Source organism: Salmo trutta, chromosome 28 (genome assembly GCF_901001165.1).
Source record: "Salmo trutta chromosome 28, fSalTru1.1, whole genome shotgun sequence".
NCBI lineage: Eukaryota > Metazoa > Chordata > Actinopteri > Salmoniformes > Salmonidae > Salmo > Salmo trutta.
Genome location: NC_042984.1, coordinates 27,225,313 through 27,246,287, shown reverse-complemented (window position 1 = coordinate 27,246,287; position 20,975 = coordinate 27,225,313). Strand labels below are relative to the sequence as shown.

The window sequence follows — 20,975 nt, the reverse complement described above, 5'->3', positions numbered from 1 at the left end:
ATGAGAAAGATAAAAGCTCCTTTTTTTATTGTCGTATCACTATTATGTATCAGGCCAATTAAAAAGTTACTATATGATAGTTATTAACTTTGCTTGTGTTTCTTATTTTATTTAATTTATTTTTTTACTTTGGGAGTCATCGAGGCAATGTGCAGTTGTGGCAACTGCTGTGTGTCAATAACATGTGGGGGCGAAAACGTGACGTTTATGAGGCACGGTGAGAAATATTTCATAGTCTTCTCAAGTCGTATCATGTTGTCCAATAATGTCCTATTCACAGCTAGGGAATATGTAGCATTCGCTGTATGTTTTCCACATTCAGCGACTAAGCTGAAGAGCTGTGTTACTGCTGATTGCCAAATAAGGTAATTGTGAGACGTCGCAGTAAGACGGAAAAACAACCTACAAATGTAATCTCATTTTGAACTTCACACATAAGCTGCAGAAACTCCACAAACTGCTTTAAAGCATGAACAACTATCAAATGAGCTTGTTTTCTTTTTAGGTGTATCTGCATTTCAGATGTTCAATTGGTGTCATATGAATTGCCTCATTTAGCCAGTATTGAGGTTTGTTTTAAACAAACGGAACAAATGTTCTCAACCAAACCTCTTCTTTTTTGTCTGGTTTAACCGAAACCATTTTAACACAGTGACAACACCTGTCCCCCATCCCTTTGCGGCAGAACAAAGCAAATCCAATTATTTCCTCACTTGCTGCCGCATTACTTGTGTGTGTGTGGACATCGTTCGTGGCCGGCTCCAGACTGACTGAGGTCTGGGAGTGAAGCAAAACTGATGGCAGACAACATGTCTCAGGAGAGGGAGGGGGAAAGATGTCAGATGACCTGGCCTCTCTCTCTCACAAGCACACACGACTATAGACGCAGACTCACACACCATGTGCTCCCCTCATTAACCTGTACTGAGGCCAGAGCCCCCCCCCCAAAAGATAGAACTTATGTCATACATAGAGTGAGAAATCCCCAAAAGGGGTCTCAGAAAAAAACAAGCAGTAAAAAATAGAAAAAAAATGTTCTGGGCATAGGACTGCCAACTGTTCCGCTAACAGCCTCTTAACAGGTGTGGGCCCTAGAACCATGTAATCCGATCAAGTTACAGAGTAAAAAAAAAATAAATCAGGCAAACTGCAAACTCTTGAGCCCCCTGTTTTCTCTCTCTCTCTCTCTCTCTCTCTCTCTCTCTCTCTCTCTCTCTCTCTCTCTCTCTCTCTCTCTCCTCTCTCTCTCTCTCTCTCTCTCTCTCTCCTCTCTCTCTCTCTCTCTCTCTCTCTCTCTCTCTCTCTCTCTCTCTCTCTCTCTCTCTCTCTCTCTCTCTCTCTCTCTCTCTCTCTCTCTCTCTCTCTCTCTCTCATGACAGAATTGAACAGCTGTGCTTTAGATTTATCATGTACAGACAGTAATTATTGCTGGTGCTGCCTTCTACTGACCCAAGTGAATAGAATGTCAAAATAAAAAAACACGACGAATCAGGGGAACCTGGGGTTGAGGGGTGGTGGGTTGGGGACGCGGTGAGCTGGGGACACGAGGTGCAGGGAGGGAGGGGACTGGGGGCGGTTGTCTGAAAGCCACCAGCATCCTTGTTTGCAGTCAATTACCAAAGAGGACAGGGGTATTGGCTCTGGAGCTCGGCAGTGCAAACACGAAGGTGACAGACAAGAGACGTACATGTTTGTTTCTTTTTCTCTCTCTCTTTTCCCTATCAAAAAGTTCTACCGAAACGGAAGGAGAGGACAAATTCAAGATGGCAAAGACAAATTCAAAACAACACCTCATAACCCTAACCCCACTCCACTGAAACTACAACTAAACTACAACTGATGTTACGGTAACATGACAAAATGTGATTTTACGACCACCCAAAGTGCTTTCTTTGTTGTCTCAACCCCGCTGACCCTTCCCCTGTATTTGTCCCAGAGATGAGAAAGTTGAGATACTCTCCAGAGAGATGAAATGCTGATAGTTTATCTATGCCAATCACTGTCCCTATCATTAAACAGTTAACCCAACGTTTCTGTCCCAGGTCCTCCATGCTACTCGCACACTGTCACATACCATACCCATCCTGGCCACCCTAACCTGCATAAGGGGTGGTTCACACCTTCGAGACCCCCCTGCCATATTTAAAAGGATTAGTCAACGTGTTTTGTGCCGGCTTAATCTCTCTTTCAGACGGGCCTAATAAGTGTGCTTCGATAAGCGAAGCATGCAAATTCATTCGAGGCCAGTGGAGCCTGTGCTTTTCAGACAAACGCAGCATAGTCTTTCACACTGCTAATTGTCTCCGCATTTCTCCTCCTTTTCTCTCTTATATGGCATATCAACGAGCCCAGATGATTCTTCTCCCATACTTTGCATGAAATTATAATTTCATATGTAAAATTGTGAATGAAACGGCGCAGCATAAAAGCCATAGAGAGAAGCCTCTCTATTGACTCTGCACATGTGAATACATGACATTGCACATTGGGGCTTCAGATGAACAAGTTGAGATGATATCCTCCTCGTATTTTATTTCACGGGGTTATAGAAGATAATACAACTCAGCCTACGCACAAATCTGAGAAATATAAAGATGTCGATTTATCAAATGTCCTATTTTTTCAGGCAAATTCAACATATTTTGTAAACGTATGAGACACTCAAGACACAAAAGTAACCTATTTTAAATTATACTTGTACTGAAAGAATAGAATACAAAATAATAATAATATTTTTTTTTTAAATCTAAACTTTTTTTTTTCTTTAGCTGGGACAAATAAGTTTTTAGTAATATTTGTTTTATTTTATTTTAAATTGCCCTGGTGGATTTGAGGATAATAAAGACATAACGAAGGCCTGAAGGTGCAACCTGTTTATTATTCTGGAGTACTTCCTCTCCGAGTATTAATAAGGCCATTACTCCAGATTGGTGACGGGGAGCTTTGAGGTTTTAATTAGGTGCTGGCCACTGCATGAGTGCACAGGAGTGAAGAAAGGGGGCGGCCATGCCACTTGCCCCTGCTCCTGGCCCATATCAAGTAGCCCCCCCGAATGCTTTGCCTGCCTACTGCTGCCCGGGAGATGTATGGACGTCCATGTGCATCTGGACTTGATTTAAGCATTTGAGCGTTTGATCTCGGATGTTTCTCCCTGTCTGCTGGTACAAAAAAAGGGGAGTTGGTGCGAATTGGGTATTAGGGGGGGACTAAGGTAATTATGGTGTAGGGTGGCTTGTGTCTGATGACGGGGGACATGCTCAGGCAGGACTCAGCTGTCCCCCTCTCTCTCTCTCTCTCTCTCTCTCTCTCTCTCTCTAGTGCCTGCGCTCCCTCTCCCTCTAGCTGTTCTAAAGCCTGGTATAACACACACAGCTTCACATAACATCAATCACACACTCACTCAGAGCGGACCATAAAACTACACAAACATATACATTGCGATTAACTATGACACAATTATATATATATATTTTTTTACAATGCCCCAATAATTGTTCGTACATGTGTGTTTTGATTTGAAATGAAAATGAACGAATTGATATGAAAGTTACCTGTGTCAAAACTACAATGTGGAAATTAGTGAAACATTTAAATATATTTAGAAAATGTAATTGTGAACCAATTAAGTTGATAAATAGCCTAGTGAATATACGTCTTAAATTGTTCACAGTTTTGCATAACACTGTTGTTAAAAATTGACTGAAGTATGAACTTTTGTTGTGCTTGAAAATGCAGAATTTCATTGTCATTTACAAACAGTCAGTCATCACAATGACATATTCCGATATATGTCAGTGATAAGAAAAGCACACCTTTATGTGTTGTTTTCAGCAAGATGTAAATAATATATTGGGAATTGTAATGTTTTGCCTCGGTTGACATGGCGATACTAATCACCTCATTGCTAAAATGCACTCTTGCCTGACAGGGCTCCACAGAATACCCAGAGTCCCCCAGAAGAAATCGGCATAAAAGGGGTTAAAGACAATGGCTTGCATTCCACCCCCCCTCCCCTCCAAACGTCGCCCTGCTAAATTTATTTCAAAACTCTGTTAATCTGTGGTACACAACATTCTCATTAGCATAACCCAGCCCCCTCATAAAAATTCCAGCTAGTTTAATTAAAAAATGTAAATTTACTGTCATCCGAGGAGCCGGAGAATCAGGACAGCAACAGCATTTTTTATTGCTTAAGACATCAAATTGATTCGGGTTATGGCTAAATTGTGATAAAAGGTTATGGAAGGCTGCAAGACCTCGGGTCTTGTTTTCCCCCATCATTTCACCCTTTTTTTTGTAGAGAGCCGTAAAAGGTGGAGAAAGGCCCACCAAGGGTTAATCAGACAACTCACTGAGGGAGAAGGCAATCGCTATTATGACTCATAAATAAGTAAAAAAAAAAAAAAAAACCTTTCTGAGCTGAGTGAAAAGTTTGAAATTAGGGTGTGTCTGGGTGGATCGAGGGCTATACTTGTTTACTGGTAGTTTCAAAACTATAATTCAGGACAACCAAGGTAACATCGAGAGAATAGCCAAGCCTTTAGGTCTGTTTGTGCCAGTTTGTCGGCAAAATGGTCTACAAGTTGATTGTCACTGAACGCCACACTTCAAAAGAATTGTATTATCAAGTATTGGCATCCTTTGCTTCTACCTCAAACATGTTATTTTAATGTTGAATGAAACTGTAGGACCCTCCAACATATAAGGACAGGTGCAGCAGAGAGAGAGAAAATCAATTCTTATTCGAAGGTAAGGTATCGAATATGATACAGGAAAAGGACATTGCTTAGTTAAAGCAAAAAGTACTTTAAATAAACGGTAGTAAAAATGCATAATTCAGTTAAGTTTATATGAATTGAAAGTGAAAAAATATATCAAACAATTTCATCAACCAAATTTTCTCAGCAATGTTCTGTCATTTCTAGCCATACAAAAGGCTGCTTTCAAAATGATGAACGATCTTTCACCAAAATAGTGATTTCAGGAACTTATAAACAGGAATTTACTATGTTTATTGCTATCTTCAGTGTTTGTTTAAATGAATTGCGTGAAACAGAAATAAGTTAGGTTACAGCCAGTGTGAGTCCAGAATGACTCACAGAAAAGTAACACAGTCATATGTATCAATGGTAAAAATAATGAACTTACGCATAGGAAAAACACACACACTCAGATACACAGAGAACAAAAACACACATGCGCAATAAACAAACACACAAACATACAGTACACAGCTATACGATGAGCCAAATTCCTGGATATTGAAGAATATGACGAGGCTTCATTTAATCTGTTAACTGACTTTAAAAGTATCCCAGATTAGAATTGTAAAGTCTATGTAAGAAATGTATCAATTGGAATTTTTATAAACAGGTTAGTCCAAAAAAAAAAAGATGGGGGAGAATGACACCATGAAATGCTACAGAACAAGCTGTGGTCGAGCAAACTCTGGATCAGATATTTCACGCCATATGAATATTGAACACTCCTACAATATTTAAGACATACACATCATTTGATAAATCATTGTATATATGGTACTGTGTATGTGTATATATTCTGTGTTGTCTCCTGTTTTAGTTATGTATGCCTAAACTCAATTCAAAATGAATGGAGCAACCAAAGATAAGGATAGCAGTTGTTGCTGTGCTCCCTTTACATGTGTGACAACATAAGGAACACAACAGTTTGTTTGATTTGTCCCCTTGGCAACAAGCCCTTAGGCCATTCAATACACCCGAATGCCATTTTTACATACCTACGAGGGTGAACCCAGTCTGTATTTCTACAGTATGGAGCGTATTCATCTACTCAAAAATCCTAAAACCAAATAAAGGAACCAAACATTATAAAAGAGAAAATGAAGTGAAAATGCCTTGCAGTGTGTTTGCTGGTTCACTTCAGAGCACAGATATACACTTTGACTCTTACAGGAGAAAATGAAACTGGCTCAGCTAACTTTTTTTCCCCACTTGAATGTGCTACACAGTGTTATGAGTACACTAATGTGTGCTCGTGAACTCAGAGATCATATTTTGATATTGCAACCACCATTGGGCACTGTCAAAGAGCTATAAATAAGGGTGTACACTCGGGTATATATCTACACAGCATGTGTAGTTTAATATTGGACTACTTCCCCCCCTCGGTATATTTAGTCAGTGATAAAGGCACACCTTTAACTGTCAACTAATAAAACATCTGACCAAGATAGTAGAGAAGAAGAAGAAGAGTACTCACCATATTCAGGGAAGTCGAAGTTAAATCCTCTCAGACATGTAACTTTCATAATATTACTAAACTCTGTTAGAAAATCATTAGAATGGTTGGTTGGTGAAGGGGGAAGCAGAGCGGAAAAGTAACTAGATAAAAAGGCTTCCTTCAATCATGCACTAAACTCCTTGACATGTAATCTGTCAATAGTTTGTTGCTGAGATAATGCCGGCTGCCACGAGTGAATTTGATTGGCAGCTGGGGTCTGGCCCCTCCTCTCTGTAGTTTGATGGGTGGGTGGGTGAAAGAATATAGAGCCTTCCCCTTGCTTGCTTGCTTGCTCCCTCTCGTGCGCTCGCTCTCTCCCTCTGGTTCGCTCCCATACACACACACACCAAGCTGTTGGTGATGTTGTCTGAATAGGCTAGGAAATTACGGCAGAGCAGGAAGCCGAGCAGTTTTTTTCCTCCCCTCAGTGGGCTGGCCCTTTCCATCTTTGTGGTCTACTAGCCTTTCAACTCTCTTGGGGTGGAGCCTTGCCTGGCTCTATTCAAATGAGGAAGGCAGCAACATTAAAAAGAGGTTTAGGGGGAAATAATGGTTCATATAGAATATTACACACTTTTAGGATATTGCTCAGAAACTTGACTTTTTATGGTTTTCAAATGTAGACTAAGATTATTATTTTTTTTTTAATTTTATCAGGTAATTTTCTTGATATTATTCAGGTTGTAGTACTATAATAAACCAATGTTTTGCATGATACCTATATATTTTATGGTATAACAATTAAAAAGTGGAATTTGTGGAAAAATAAAACGTGCATTGCAACTGGGGATTATGAACACAACATTTCTTGAAGACTGTTAGAAATATATCACATTGACTGAAGTCCCTTCCGGGAAGAAAACAAGAGTACTGACCAGATTCACATATGTTATGAAACTTTATCCAGCACTGTTGGTTTAGAAATGTACAGGTACATTCAATAGTTCTCCCAACAAGCCCAACAAACAAACGTGCCTCTTTTTCAGCAGTCTATCTTTAATTCATTCTCGTTCTCTCTCTCTTTTCTCTCACTCTTTTCTTTTTTCTTTCTCTCTTTCATTCTCTCTCTCATTCTCACCTTTCTCACTCTCTCTACCTCTTTCCTTCCCTACATCTGATAAGCTATCAGTTTTCATTGTAATTTCAGGTGAAATTATAAACGACAGCCGTTACCAGGTGACAATCAATACTTTATAAGACAAACCCCTAGCTTATTTGCCTGGCAGTTTCTTCCGCAGTGGCATGCAAAGTTTGCCTCTGGACATTCTGAACATAATGTTCAATATTACCAGTGTATTATATAAAATATTCACATGTCATACACATAGTATAAGATCATTCAAACGTACTAGAAATGAACCAAGACAACGTTGAGACATTAGTGTGCTTTCTGACACAAACAACTTCAATGACGAATAAGTAACAACAATTTTTATAACAAAGAAAGCGTTTGAAAGAATAACACTAGCGTTCAATGTTTTTGAAAAAGGGGAAATATACTTGTCTATGGTTATAAAAAAAAACATAATTCTATGATATGAGTCAAGGCTTCAGTTCCTGATTGCTGGCAGCAAAGTCCAAAGTGTGTACATAAAACAGGTTTTGGTTGATTCTGTAATTACGATGAGTCATCCTAGTAAATAATGGAAAAATGTCTCCTCCTTAATACAGCACTTAAAGGGGAAAATGGCCTTACAAGGAATCGAATCAAAGGCCTACACCCTGATCCTGCCATTAAAATACATTCACTACCTTAGGTAAACACTAAATCCACAGCAATTTTAGAGTAGACATTAGATAAAGATTCATTGACTAATATTGTTTTAGGTGAAGCTGAACTGCAACCACAAGCAACATGTTTTCAGGTTTCTAAGGGTCTTCGGTGATTTTTTTTCTCAGAACGGCCTAATGGTACAGGAAAAAGATTATAGCATATGAATGTATTGTATACCAGTTGATTTCTTTTGAGGGTTAACTGGAGTTGGTGAGATGTGATCTTCATGTGGAGCATTAGCAAAGCAAACTTTGGTCTAAAGCTTAGCAATACTGCTTAATTAATGTGAATATACTTGCTTACGACCAGTTATATGTGTAACACTGTTTAAACAATGTAGAGAGGGTAAGTAGAATAACTTTCTATGAACAACCTGTGTGATGCATTTTGAATGCATTATAAGCATGCATATATTTACATAGGACTATAATAAGGAGCCATGAGCTGTTATGAATGCCAATAGCAAGCACGACCTGTTACAGCAACTCATTATCATAGATTGCGAAATAGACACAAATAATTTTTTGGAAATGTTTTAATGTACAGTACAAGATTTTGTATACAGTGCATTTCAATCACATCGTTAATTAGGAACTTTGCAACTACATTCTAACTACTTAGCTAGCATGTTAGCTAACCCTAACCCTAATCTCTAACCCCTTAGCCACGTTAGCCACCTAGCTAATGTTAGCCACAACAAATTGGAATTTGTACGAAAATTGTGTAATGTACAAAAATGCATTATGAAGAAAATTGTGTAACACGAACATCGAATAAGTAATTTTCACAATAAGCTGTGATAACTACAATGAACAAAAACGTTTCTGGATATTGGCAGGAACTGTCGTACACGTTGATCCAGAGCATCCCAAACATGCTCAATGGGGTGACATGTCTGGTGAGTATGCAGGCCATGGAAGAACTAGGATATTTTCAATTTGCAGGAATTGTGTACAGATCCTTGTGACACGGGGCCATGCATTATCATGCTGAAACATGAGGTGATGGCGGCGAATGAATGGCCCGACAATAGGCCTCAGGATCTCATCACGGTATTTCTGTGTATTCAAATTGCCATCGATAAAATTAAATTGTGTCATTGTCTGTAGCTTATGCTTGCCCATACCATAACACCACCACCACCATGGGGCACTCTGTTCACACCGTTGACATCAACAAACCGCTCGCCCACACGACACCATGTCATCTGCCCGATACAATTGAAACCGGGTTTCATTCGTGAAGAGCACACTTCTCCAGCGTGCCAGTGGCCATCAAAGGTGAGCATTTGCCCACTGAAGTCAGTAACGACGTCAAACTGCAGTCAGGTCAACGAGGACGACGAGCACGCAGATGAGCTTCCCTGAGATGGTTTCTGACAGTTTGGGCAAAAATTATTAGGTTGTGCAAACCCACAGTTTTATCAGCTGTCCGGAAGGCTGGTCTCAGACTGGAGGTTAAGACACCAAATGTGGAGGTCCTGGGCTGGCGTGGTTACACGTGGTCTGTGGTTGTGAGGTCGGTTGGATGTACTGCCAAATTGTTGTGGTAGAGAAATGAACATTTAATTATCTTGCAACAACTCTGGTGGACATTCCTGCAGTCAGCATGCCAATTGCAAGCTACCTCAAAACTTGAGTCATCTGTGGCATTGTGTTGTGTGACAAAACCGCACATTTTAGAGTGACCTTTTATTGTCCCCAGCACAAGGTACATCTGCGTAATGATCATGCGGTTTAATCAGCTTCTTGATAAGCCACACCTGCCAGGTGGATGGATTATCTTGGCAAAGGAGAAAGGCTCACTAACAGGGATATGTGCACAAAATTTGAGGGAAATAAGCATTTTGCGTATGGACATTTTTTGGGATCTTTTATTTCAGCTCATGAAACATGGGACCAACACTTTACGTGTTGCATTTATATTTTTGTTCAGTATAGTTGGTTACAGAGTGTAGGCACTTTCTATGAACTAGTGATGTGTAGTTTGTGAAGGATTCGTTCTTCTTGAACAACTCTTTTCACTGACTCGAGAGAGTCAGTTTTCTGAGTGACTCGTACATTTGTAGTTCGTTTGACCAGCTGGCCACAATGAATTCTACACAGCAGGATTAATACATGCTCGTCCGGAGACGTGCTCCAAACAACAACTGTTTGTCATATACAGTATGCGTACAGGCAAAATAGATCACGTTGCACGCAGCATAGAGAAGAAAAATACATGTTTAGAGCTGTTAATTGATCGGATGGTGCAAGAATGAATACAATCAATTGATAACTGAATGTTATGATGGACAATGCTTTTGTAAAAGCAAAACATACACAGCTTCTGCTCAACAAACTCAAACTTGAAAAGGAATCATTTGGGGTGCTGCAATTCGTGAACGATTTTGTGCTTTATCACCCTCACAGCAGTCAAGCAATGCATTCCACCAAGAGTCGTTTACAATCTAGTCCGGTTGCGGCCACAACTAGACATTGTTTCAAATGTACCAAGAAATAATCGTATTCATATGCCTAGCAATCAACAAATGTAGATTGTTTAAAGCCCACTTTAACAAGTCTCAGTCACAAATGACAGCTTCAATAAGCTCCTTATAGTGAACGACATATGAACGAGAGGCTTGTAGAATCATGAATATTTTGAGTTTTCAGTTCATTGTGCTCTCTTGCATTACTGACTCAAATGAACGAAATCAGTAGAAAGTTGAGTTATTTTGACTGAACAAGTTGAAAAGATGAGTCAGTAAAAAGAGCCGAACTTCCCATCACTACTTTGAACAACCTGTGTGTGATGCATTATCATTATAACTGTACTATAAGCATTTCTAAATGTACTTAGGGTGGACTATAATAAGGAGCGATTAGTGGTTATGAATGGCAAGTTTGATAATGCAAATTTATACATGCATACATCTCCTGTGTGTCTATTTCATTCTGAATGGATTTATAGCCATTATGTAAAGGATATAAATAACATTGAGCAGCTATGAATGCTTATAACAAGTCATATAATGCACTATGGGAAATTATAGGTACATGTATAACTTGTTCAATCTGTAGTTAAGGCAGGCCTAAGACCCAAATTCCCCACTCATAACAATAACAGTAAAGTAAACTACAGTACCAATGATTTATGCAATTTCAAGACAGTCCCACATTGAACTTAGAGCCGTGCAACAAAAATGAATTGTCCAGTACAGTGCATTGCCTCACACATTGCCTCAGAATTCGAAAATATCCTGACATCATCATCTGTTTACAGAGCGCGGGTGGTTATAATGCTGATTGATATTCGAGCATAAATCTGTCTGACTTTTGTATTTTGAATTTTATTTCACCTTTATTTAACTAGGCAAGACATTTAAGAACAAATTCTCATTTACAATGACGGCCTACCCCGGTTTCCCCTAACCCGGACGACGCTGGGCCAATTGTGCGCCGCCCTATAGGACTCCCGATCACAGGCCAGTTGTGATACAGCCCGGGATCGAACCAGCAGTGAGATGGAGTGCCTTAGACCGCTGCGCCACTCGGGAGCCCCCCGAGTGGTGCAGCACATACAAATAACACAACAAGCATTAACTGGACATGGGATTGAAACAACACATTTTACCTTGTACTGTGAAGTGCAGCAGTTCTGTAATGTAAAACCCTGCAAAAGGGAGGATGGGCATTGCAGGCACTTGGGACTCTAGCTGCCATATTTGGGCGCGATACCATTATTTTTCAATAAGAACTGAGGGGGCCGTTCGTTTGATGTGGTCTCCGAGTATTGTATGGGGCATGCTGGAGAGTGTTGAGGATGAGGTGTGGTGGTAGGGAGGGGTGTGTGGGGGTGTGACATGGCAGGGGAACATCAGTCAAAGGGCCGCTGCGCCAGACGTTTGGTCGCCCCTGACTGCGCACTCCAGGAGGGGCTGGTCTGGTGCAGGGCCCACTCGCAGGCCTCCATTCCACTAGGACAAAAGCCAGGGCCCAGTTGAAAGATGTGAATTCAGGGGCTTTTGTGCCCAAAGCTCAGGGACATGCCGAGTGAGAAATCTGACCTTTGCCGAGAGTTAGATTGTGTTTTTGAACCCTCTTGCTGTCTCTGGCAGTTCAGGGCAAAGAGTGAGTGAGCTAATGTGAGGAGGGGGGAGTGTGTGTGTGTGTGTGTGTGGGGGGGGGGGGGGTAGACTGTGCTAAGAGGTTGGCTAGTGGAGGATACATGGCCAAGGGTATGGGCGGAAGGTGTTGGTTACAGAGGGATGGTGTCCTTAACTTTTTTCCCCAGAGTAAGACAAATTTGAAGAGTTTGTGTTTTTTAACGGATAATCAAGGATTGTTTATTCTGACACTCACTGTCACAAGTTTGTAAAATTGGCAGGAAATTGAATGTGCCAAAGCTCAATTCAGGCTTCAAGCGGGCTTTGACAAAAGCATTTGCCCTTGTGTTGTTCTAGGGAGTCTGTGATGTTGGATATTATTCCCTCTCACGTCTGTTTATATAGCATTATATATTTATTTTTGTGCAGAGAAGGTGCTGAATATTAAACTTTGGCATACCTAGCCTACTGGTGACGGCTATGCGCCAAAGTCTTAATGATCAACATCTTGATGATATGTGTCACTAATTTATGTGGATTTGGCCTTCATAATTATGATTGAGTATTGATATTCATTTGATATGGTAAATCCTTGTCTGGATATATTAAAATGTCCCCTTTCACAAGCTGGTATGAGGTACTGTATGTTTGTCAGCATACGATATTTTGTCTTGTATAATACAGTGCTAAATGATATTACTGAGAGCAGAGATTATGTGGATAAAATGTGTTTTACTGTCAATACATTTTTCAAAACAGTGCTTTCATCCCCTGCCTTTAATCATCATATCTTCCGCTGTTCTGTCCCGGATGCAGACATCCATAATGCAATCTTCCTAATTTTGATCCCTCGCAATCTGGTTTTTAAAAGGGAAGGAAAAAAAGGGAAGGAAAAAAAGGGACATATTTCTGAAGGCTCGGTCCATAATCATTTTAGACAGATAGCCTTTCCCATCGCAGATGAGCAAATATTTGTAAACCAGCTATCTAATGGAAAATTAGAGCGAAATTCATGACGGAGAAATCCGATTATCCGTAATTCTATTATGCCATTTTAGCCCACACAGCATATTTTTGTAGAGTTTTTTCCATAAATACCTATGCCAGGGGTCCCGCTAATCAAATAAAATTGAAATTCATCTTCCCATTAAATTCAATTAGCTGCAATTTCTAAAGCCTAACAAAGATTTTAATTACTAAATTATAAAATTCTCCCAAGCCAAATTGGGGAGAGAAAAAGTGCATCCCTCGCATTCGAAAAACAAACCCACAGAAGGAAATTGCTGATCAAAAAAAGATATCCAGGGGAAAATAAAATTAAGGGAAGAGCGCTGGGGCCCTTGTTCAGCGAGTCTGGGGTGGAGAGTGACGTGTGCCAAACTCCAAGCTCCTGGGCCGAAGGAAATGAACTTAGTCGAGGTGCTCTCTGTCTCTAAATGTCTGCCCTCTGAGTTATTACGCCGTAATTTACTAATTGACACCTTAATTTCATTTATGGGGCTCCTGCACTCATAAGGCAACATCTGGGTGGGCCAGTGGTCTTAAAGCAGAAGCAGGGAGCCTGCAGCCGCATCAGTGATACAGGTAGACCTTAGGCCTGTAAGGTCCTTTCTCTCTCACCGGTAGCAGATGCCGATTATGGATTTGATAATGGACAGGGCTTAAGGAACACTGTCCTCATATGTTTAAATCCCCTGATTCATCGCGATGGGAATAACGCTTCGTCTGCGGCCACGCAAGAAGACCTTTCACTGGCCATAGAGCTGACCCCCTTGAAGCTCAAGTAGCTTGTTTTTGTCGGGAAAACTTCCTTTCAAAGGCATTCACTGACCAATGGAAATGTTCAGTATGCAGAGAGTAGTCTACATCCAGAGATGAAAGAGATCATGCAAGTAGGTTGTGTTTAAGTAAATTCAAACTTTTTGTCAAATATGCATAGAATAGGACAAACTAGGAATTACGGCAGAGCAAATTCATGATGATAATAAGGACAGCACCAGCTATGGTCTCAGGTCACCACTAGGCCCATTTCCCAGCCACCCCTTTCTCCTTCACCAATGGGCGGCTAAAACAACAGCTCAGCATGCCCTGCAAACACTACAAAGCTCTGTCTGAAAAGACACCTGCTGCTGTTATTCACTTTAAGGCTCTTTAATGGCTGACTTTGTTTGTTTAAAAGGCCCAAAAGAGAAAGACAACCTTCAGACTGGATTGGGCGGTGATGTATTAGATAAATACGACTTCTAATTGTTTAGAAACAAACGTCTAGTTTCAGAGAGGTACAGAGGGGTTCGCTCCTTTTGAAGAGGTCTGTCTGGCGTTGCTCGCAGGCAGCCAAACGCTCGAAGTGGATCTGTAAATATGACCAAACTGAAACTTTAATCTGCTTTTTCCATACTCAAGCTGGCCGGGTATTAGAGATAATCTTTTATGTGTGTCATATGGTGGGAGATATGGATGGAGCTAATTTTTTTGAGACAAATCTGATATTTGTCAACCGGTTGAAAAAAACCTGGGGATTTTCCTCCTAATCCTCCCTCGATGTGAAGGCGCGTTAACAGCGAAATGCAGATGGTGTTCTGTGCCCAGCACTGAGAGCAGTGCATACGGGAAGGCGCAGGCTAGCCTCACCAGGGCTCAACGCAAACCTGCGGATAGCTAACGCCCCAAACGTAATTAACGAGCCATTTGTGCAAGCGCTAGCCGGTCCGGGTGTTTTCTCTAGTAACAACTTTTCAAAATACACTTCTTTGTTGTTGCTCCTCTTTGTTTTTTCGCCTTTCTAACACAACATCCTTAGTTCTGGGCTGTGCTCATCAAATATTCAGTTTCAAGTCTTCAATTCAAATAAGGTAAAGAAAACAAATTATAAATAAAATGGTGGCATAAATCTTTTAGGATCCTAATTCTAACCTCCCCTCGGAGTGTTTTTGTCTTGATTTTGTCACATGAAGCACTTTTGCTTTCCGTTCCCACTGTTAGGCGTGGTTCAGTTGACACTGGTAGAAAAGCCCTTTCTTCAGTTGCTTTCTTGTTTTGGCACACTGTGCTTTTGTGGTGTGTCAATTCTTTTAAACACAATTATAATTTGGGTAACTCTTGGTTTTCTTTACGAGAGACGTAAAAACAACTTTAGTTTATGTTTTTTTTTGACCCATGGGGTTGAATATCAACCCAGGGGCAAGTCGCCTCTAATACCCTGCTCACTATGGAGCTAAAACCGATCATTAGACACATTTCTTCTCAAAGATGTCATGACAAATGGAGCAAAGCTGCTAATCGAATATTTCAGAAGATAGCTGCTCTGGGCACTTTAGCACCAGAATGCAAGATGGCAGAATGCTATGAATACATTCCTCATCTGCTTTGGAGGTCTTGACTACATTCAACATTCTATTGATAGTTATCTCAAGTTTTCACATACACTAGGTCATGTACTTTATGCACTGTATATGACTGAGTCCTAGCTTCCCCGTCCTAGCTTCAACAAGCCATCCGTTTCTAAGAAGGTACCAAACACATGACAAGAACAGGAAAGACCAGTATTCTAAATGAAAAGGAGGCCTCTGTGAGTCTGTAAAATGGCACTGTTAACATGGCAGCTCAGCTTTTTAAGAGGTAATATACTTCCTACCCGCAGGCGAGCGTCCTTCTAAACCAACTATTAAATATGTAATGCGACTGAAGCAGACAGTGAGGGACAGACCGTAACGTGACTGAAGCAGACAGTGAGGGACAGACCAGATTAATGTCAGGGCAGACAGACAGAGACTATTACCTCTCAGCATAGAGAGGGGACTAACACAGCTCCATAAAACAGTAAGATACTCACACTTCTTTACCTTAACCTGTGTTTAATAAGACTTATTTGACTTAATTCCACTCACTTTGACCTGACCTTCTCTATTCCTACTTTTAAATGGTTTTCATGGTAGGATTTGCTATTTAAGTTGTATGATTGGGAATACTCTCGTTGTAAAATTACATTCTCATCTGAATTGGGGCAGTTAACATGTGCTCCTAACTCAAGATAAACCAGGGTCATTGACCATTTATTCAATCAACAGACAAGGATTGTATCATCCTGGAGCCTGTCTCTCTTATCTGGTCAACTGCAGCTCTTTAACTTCCTTGTTGCCTTGCGTCCCTAATGGCACCCTATTCCCTAAGTAGTGCACTGTATAGAGAACAGGGTGCAATTTGGGACATAACTGTTGCCTTCACAAAAGAGAATATAAAAGCCAAAATGGACTAATAAAGCTTCAATAAAGGCTCAGATATGTTATAGCGTTGACCCACAGCACACCAAGCGGGGATTCTGCACACTGCTTATTTGGAACACTCTTACTTGTATTAGAGTGAAAGTGATATGTTATCCTCTAACGACGGAGCGGTTTCGCCGTGCTTATTTACTTTCACGGAATTCCTTCTGTTTTCGACTAATTGATATTGACATTAAGAATGGGTCAACATTGAAGTGTAAAAGGCAAAGAGGCCTATTAGGTCTTATCTACTGTGTGGGCATTTGTTTTGCGCAAGGCAGGCTTGACGTCTATTGATTAGCTCATCCCGATAAAAAAGTTGACATTATAAGCACTATGAAATTCAGCATTTTTTTTAACCTTCAGAGATGCTTTACATTCGTCTGTGAAATAAATAAATAAACCCACGACCAGGTGGGGGGGTAAAAATCGCTAAAGCTCTTTTGGTGTAATTGGCTGAATAGCAAGGGCAGCAGAAAATGTCCAGGCAGGCGACAGTGTGAAGGGGACTCGGTCACAGCGCAAAACTAACCCCTCAGCAGCGACGAGAGAGCTAGACGAACGAGGGGGCAAGCAAGCATACAGCAAGGGCCTGGCACATCTTAACTAGTGCAAGCTGCTCACTCGCCCTCTCTCTCACTCACTCGCTCGCTTCGGGGTAAGCTCCAGATCGGGGGTCCATTTCTAGACAAGTTAAGTAAATAACACGAGCCAGGCTGCAGACGACAGCAACAAGGAAAGATAAATCCCCCAAAGTCACAGCGGTGGCACTCCACTAAATCCAATCAAACTGAGGAGAGGGAGAGGGGGGAGGAGAGAGACAGAGGGAAGGAGGGAGAGAGAGAGATATCCTCTTTACTGCCTGTGTGTGTCCAACAGCATTGGTAGAATAACACCTCATTCAGTCTTTAGCCCTCCTCAAAGGACAGGCAGGGATAACACTTATAACCCTGTGGCTTTATCTCTCCTGCAGATTTTCCATAAAATGCCGAGCCAGGGAGCCGGGGCCATGTGACTGCCATGTAGGTCAGGGCAGATGGGGGGTAGAGAGGGAGAGAAGGAGGGAGGGAGGGAGATGGAGAGAGCAAGAGAGAGGGGGAGGACGGGAGTTTTTCGATGGAACTGTTGAAAATAGCAGGCCGTAACCAGATTAGATCAATAAGGATTGTTTCTATATCTGTCTGTGAATAGGACAGAGAGAGAAAGAGAGAGAGAGAGAGAGAAAGAGAGAGAGAGAGAGCGAGAAAGAGACAGAGAGAGACAGAGAGCTAATGTCAGAGGGAAAGAAGAAAATGAGAGGACGAGAGTGACAACCAAAGTGTCAGTTTCAAGCCTTAACGCAGGGGTGTCAAACTCATTCCACAGAGAGCTTAGAGTCTGCTGGTTTTTGGTCCTAACTTTCGGTTAAGACCTAGACAACCAGGTGAGGGAAGTTCCTTACTAACCAGTGACATTAATTCATCAATCAAGTACAAGGGAGGAGCGAAAACCTGCAGACATGGGCCGTCCGTGGAATGAGTTTGACACATGTGCTTTAACGCAAGAAGTTTCAAGGTAGGGAAATGATTGGGAGGGACCATTTTCAAGCCAGCTCCATTTGCAATGCGCTAGCTATATTTACCAAACATGTACTGGACATGCAGCATCATCCCTTACATTGGTTTATCACCGGATAACTGGAGTCCTATAGGCTTTTGGTCAAAAGTAGTGCACTAAGTAGGGAATAGGGTGCCAGTTGGGAAGCTTGAACTTGGTGTACACTGATAAGTGACAGCTGGCTAAGTCACAGGAGCCAAGAAACAGGACACCGATTGCCAGTCGCGTAAATAAATGTCAAAAATCCCAGCTCCCAGCTCTGCCGGCACCCAAATCTAGGGCTGAAACTGAGACCCTGAGAGAGAGATGTCTTTAGCAGCAGTTCTAGGGTACAGTGTGTAGCCACAGAACTCAGAATCCCCCTGCTGAGGCATGTTTGACACGATGGCTGCGTCCACGAAAGCCAATCCACTGCAGCTTCGTTTGACGCAATTTCTCAGAGGATAACAGATATTAATGTCGAAAGTGCCTGTCGTCCTACCAAGACTCTAGTAATGAAGTAGGATCCTCTAATGTACTCACTACATAGACTTTCAAAAGTAGATATTTTACTAAGCCCTGTCTGGTAACCCATCACACAGCCAAACAAACTGCATGCAGCTGGGTCCTGCAAGGCCCCTACATATGCACTAAATTGACAACTTTAGGTCTATGGTGATGATGGTCCTGGATGTGTTGTGTGGTTTGTTCATCTGACCGTGAATAATCTGTGAGGACACTGGCCACTTCTCTTTTGAGACAGGTAAACAGAACTTGACCTTGTGTCAAGAGTTTTCATCCTCATCGTATCGACTACCTAGTATGCCTTGAGACTTCACTTGCTTACATTGAAGCATATATTGATCAAATGGTTGATCATCGTCCATGACATTCAGAGAATTACGAGAATATGTCAATATTCGGCAACTCAGTGGGTGCTTTCATTTAACTAATGGGTGCTTTCATTTTGAAGGCCTTTAGTTTCCATATGCCTAGGGCAAACCGTTTCCCCAGTGGAATATCAGTGAAGCTTGATGGAATACGAAAGATGGACAGGGTGAGGGCTTTGCGTCATTCACTGACCTTGACCTATCTTTTGACCCACTCAATCACACCATTCTGTTTTGATCAATAAGGGACAGGTGATGTGCCAAACGCTAGGCCTAAAAGGTGAAATTTCTATATTTCAATTCTTTTTTTCCCTATTTTTTTTACATAAGGACTCCTGAGCACCAGAGGACATGATATGTTTGAATAACTAACCAGACAACATCAAACCAAAACACTCCATCCCAGTTTAAAACAATTATTGATCAAAAAACAGCATCTGTCTGTACATAAAGGCCTCTTTCAATTGATTTTTTTTCTTTCCCTGGCTGAAAAATATATATAATAGAGTTGATATGAATTAAGGAGTGTTTTGCTTCAATTCATCTAAGCAGACCCAGACAATAGATGTTGTTGCTAGGGAAACATGATAACACAGATTCTATCTGTTGCTTAACAATCAATTACTTGAATGCCTTTATACTGGTGTTTACAGTGAAACACAAAAGAGACTGTTAAAAAAAGCCAGGTGGCTTTAGTGTAGGACAGCGCCATATACAGACAGCCTCTTTTGTCAGGTTCGGAAATTCAACAACCCTGCAATCCAACAAGCATTGCAAATATGCACAGGGTTTTTGTTGAAAAGACCATTTTTATTCCACCAATAAAGGCCCAAACAAAGCTGGGACTTTTATCCTTGCTAATCCAAACCCACTGCCTGGTGTTTGCTAGAACTCCTACTTTTTTGTTGTTGCTGTGGCTGTACTGAGCATGTTGTTGAATTCTGCTCAGTACACTACGTTTGAGATCTCAAACTTATTTCATGTGGTTGCGGTGTAGCTATTATTGTGCTGCAAAGAACTTGTGACCGATCAGGTGTCACTTAAAACTGGCACAGTTGGTCGTCATGTTTTTTTTTTTTACAAACGTCCACTGCCTCTAATAGTTAGGCATACTTAGGCTCAAGGTTGATCTGTGTAATTTCCGTGACACTTCCATTTAAGCTCAATGACATTACTGACATTAAGCTTCATAAGGCGGTCATAAGAACGGCATCGTGATTATGCTTATGACCTATGACGTTAAGACTTATGAAGCATGACATTATAAACATCTGATTTAGTTGTGCTTCTAACCATTGTATGCATCTTTACAAGAGTGTAAGTGCTGAAGGCATGAGAAGTATATGGTCGAACCGTAATGACCTACAGTTTTTGTCCTTATGACAGATTTGTGTAGGCTTTTTGTCTGTAGGCTTTTTGTCTGTAGGCTTTGAGTTAAGTGTTTAATTGGTGACACTTTATTTGAAGGGTACCAACATGAGGACTTCATAACACATTCATAACCCATTAATAAGAAGTGCATAATAATGTAATACCTGCTTATGTCAATGTCATGTATTTGTTATGTCACAGTAGTGCCTACTGCAATGATACATTTGTATTTTAGACACGCATTTTACATTACATTTTAGTCACTTAGCAGACGCTCTTATCCAGAGCGACTTACAGTAGTGAATACATACATTTCTTCTTTTTTTTTGTACTGGCCCCCCGTGGGAATCGAACCCACAACCCTGGCGTTGCACACACCATGCTGGCGTTGCAAACACCATGCTCTACCAACTGAGCCACAGTACATGCGTATTGCTTATGTGTTACGTATGGGTTATGAATGTGTGGATACTCTTCATGTAAAGTGTTCCCTTTCTGTTTCTGTCAGACATGCCCTAGAGAGAACCCAGACATGAGGGTATCCAGTATGACACAAATTGACTGAAACATGCAACAGAACAACTATTGTTGGACCAACAGTGTTTGTGACATCATGCCGTAGGGTTACAGGACAACACTCAAGAAACGTTACAAATATTTCTGACTCCTGCAAAGAGTATTTTTAAAAGCAGGCAAATCCATGTACATGCCCTCCGCAACCAAAAAAAGGCTCATCTAAAGTGGGTAAAGAGATT

The 20,975-nt window shown here is 41.1% G+C and overlaps 1 protein-coding gene across 4 annotated transcripts in view; it reads right to left on the bottom strand.

Moving 5' to 3' along the window:
- Positions 1-20,975, bottom strand: part of casz1 (castor zinc finger 1) — a 257,172-nt gene that overhangs the window by 87,493 nt on the left and 148,704 nt on the right. The window contains exon 1 of one of the 4 annotated variants that reach the window (XM_029719431.1): positions 6,241-6,640. The exons of 2 other annotated variants lie outside the window; for them this stretch is intronic. In XM_029719431.1, coding sequence (XP_029575291.1) covers positions 6,241-6,289 — 49 coding nt within the window. In that variant the 5' untranslated portion in view covers positions 6,290-6,640. Of the gene's footprint in view, positions 1-5,758; positions 5,821-6,240; positions 6,641-20,975 lie in introns of those variants that run through there. One more of the 4 variants, XM_029719432.1, reaches the window with a different exon arrangement.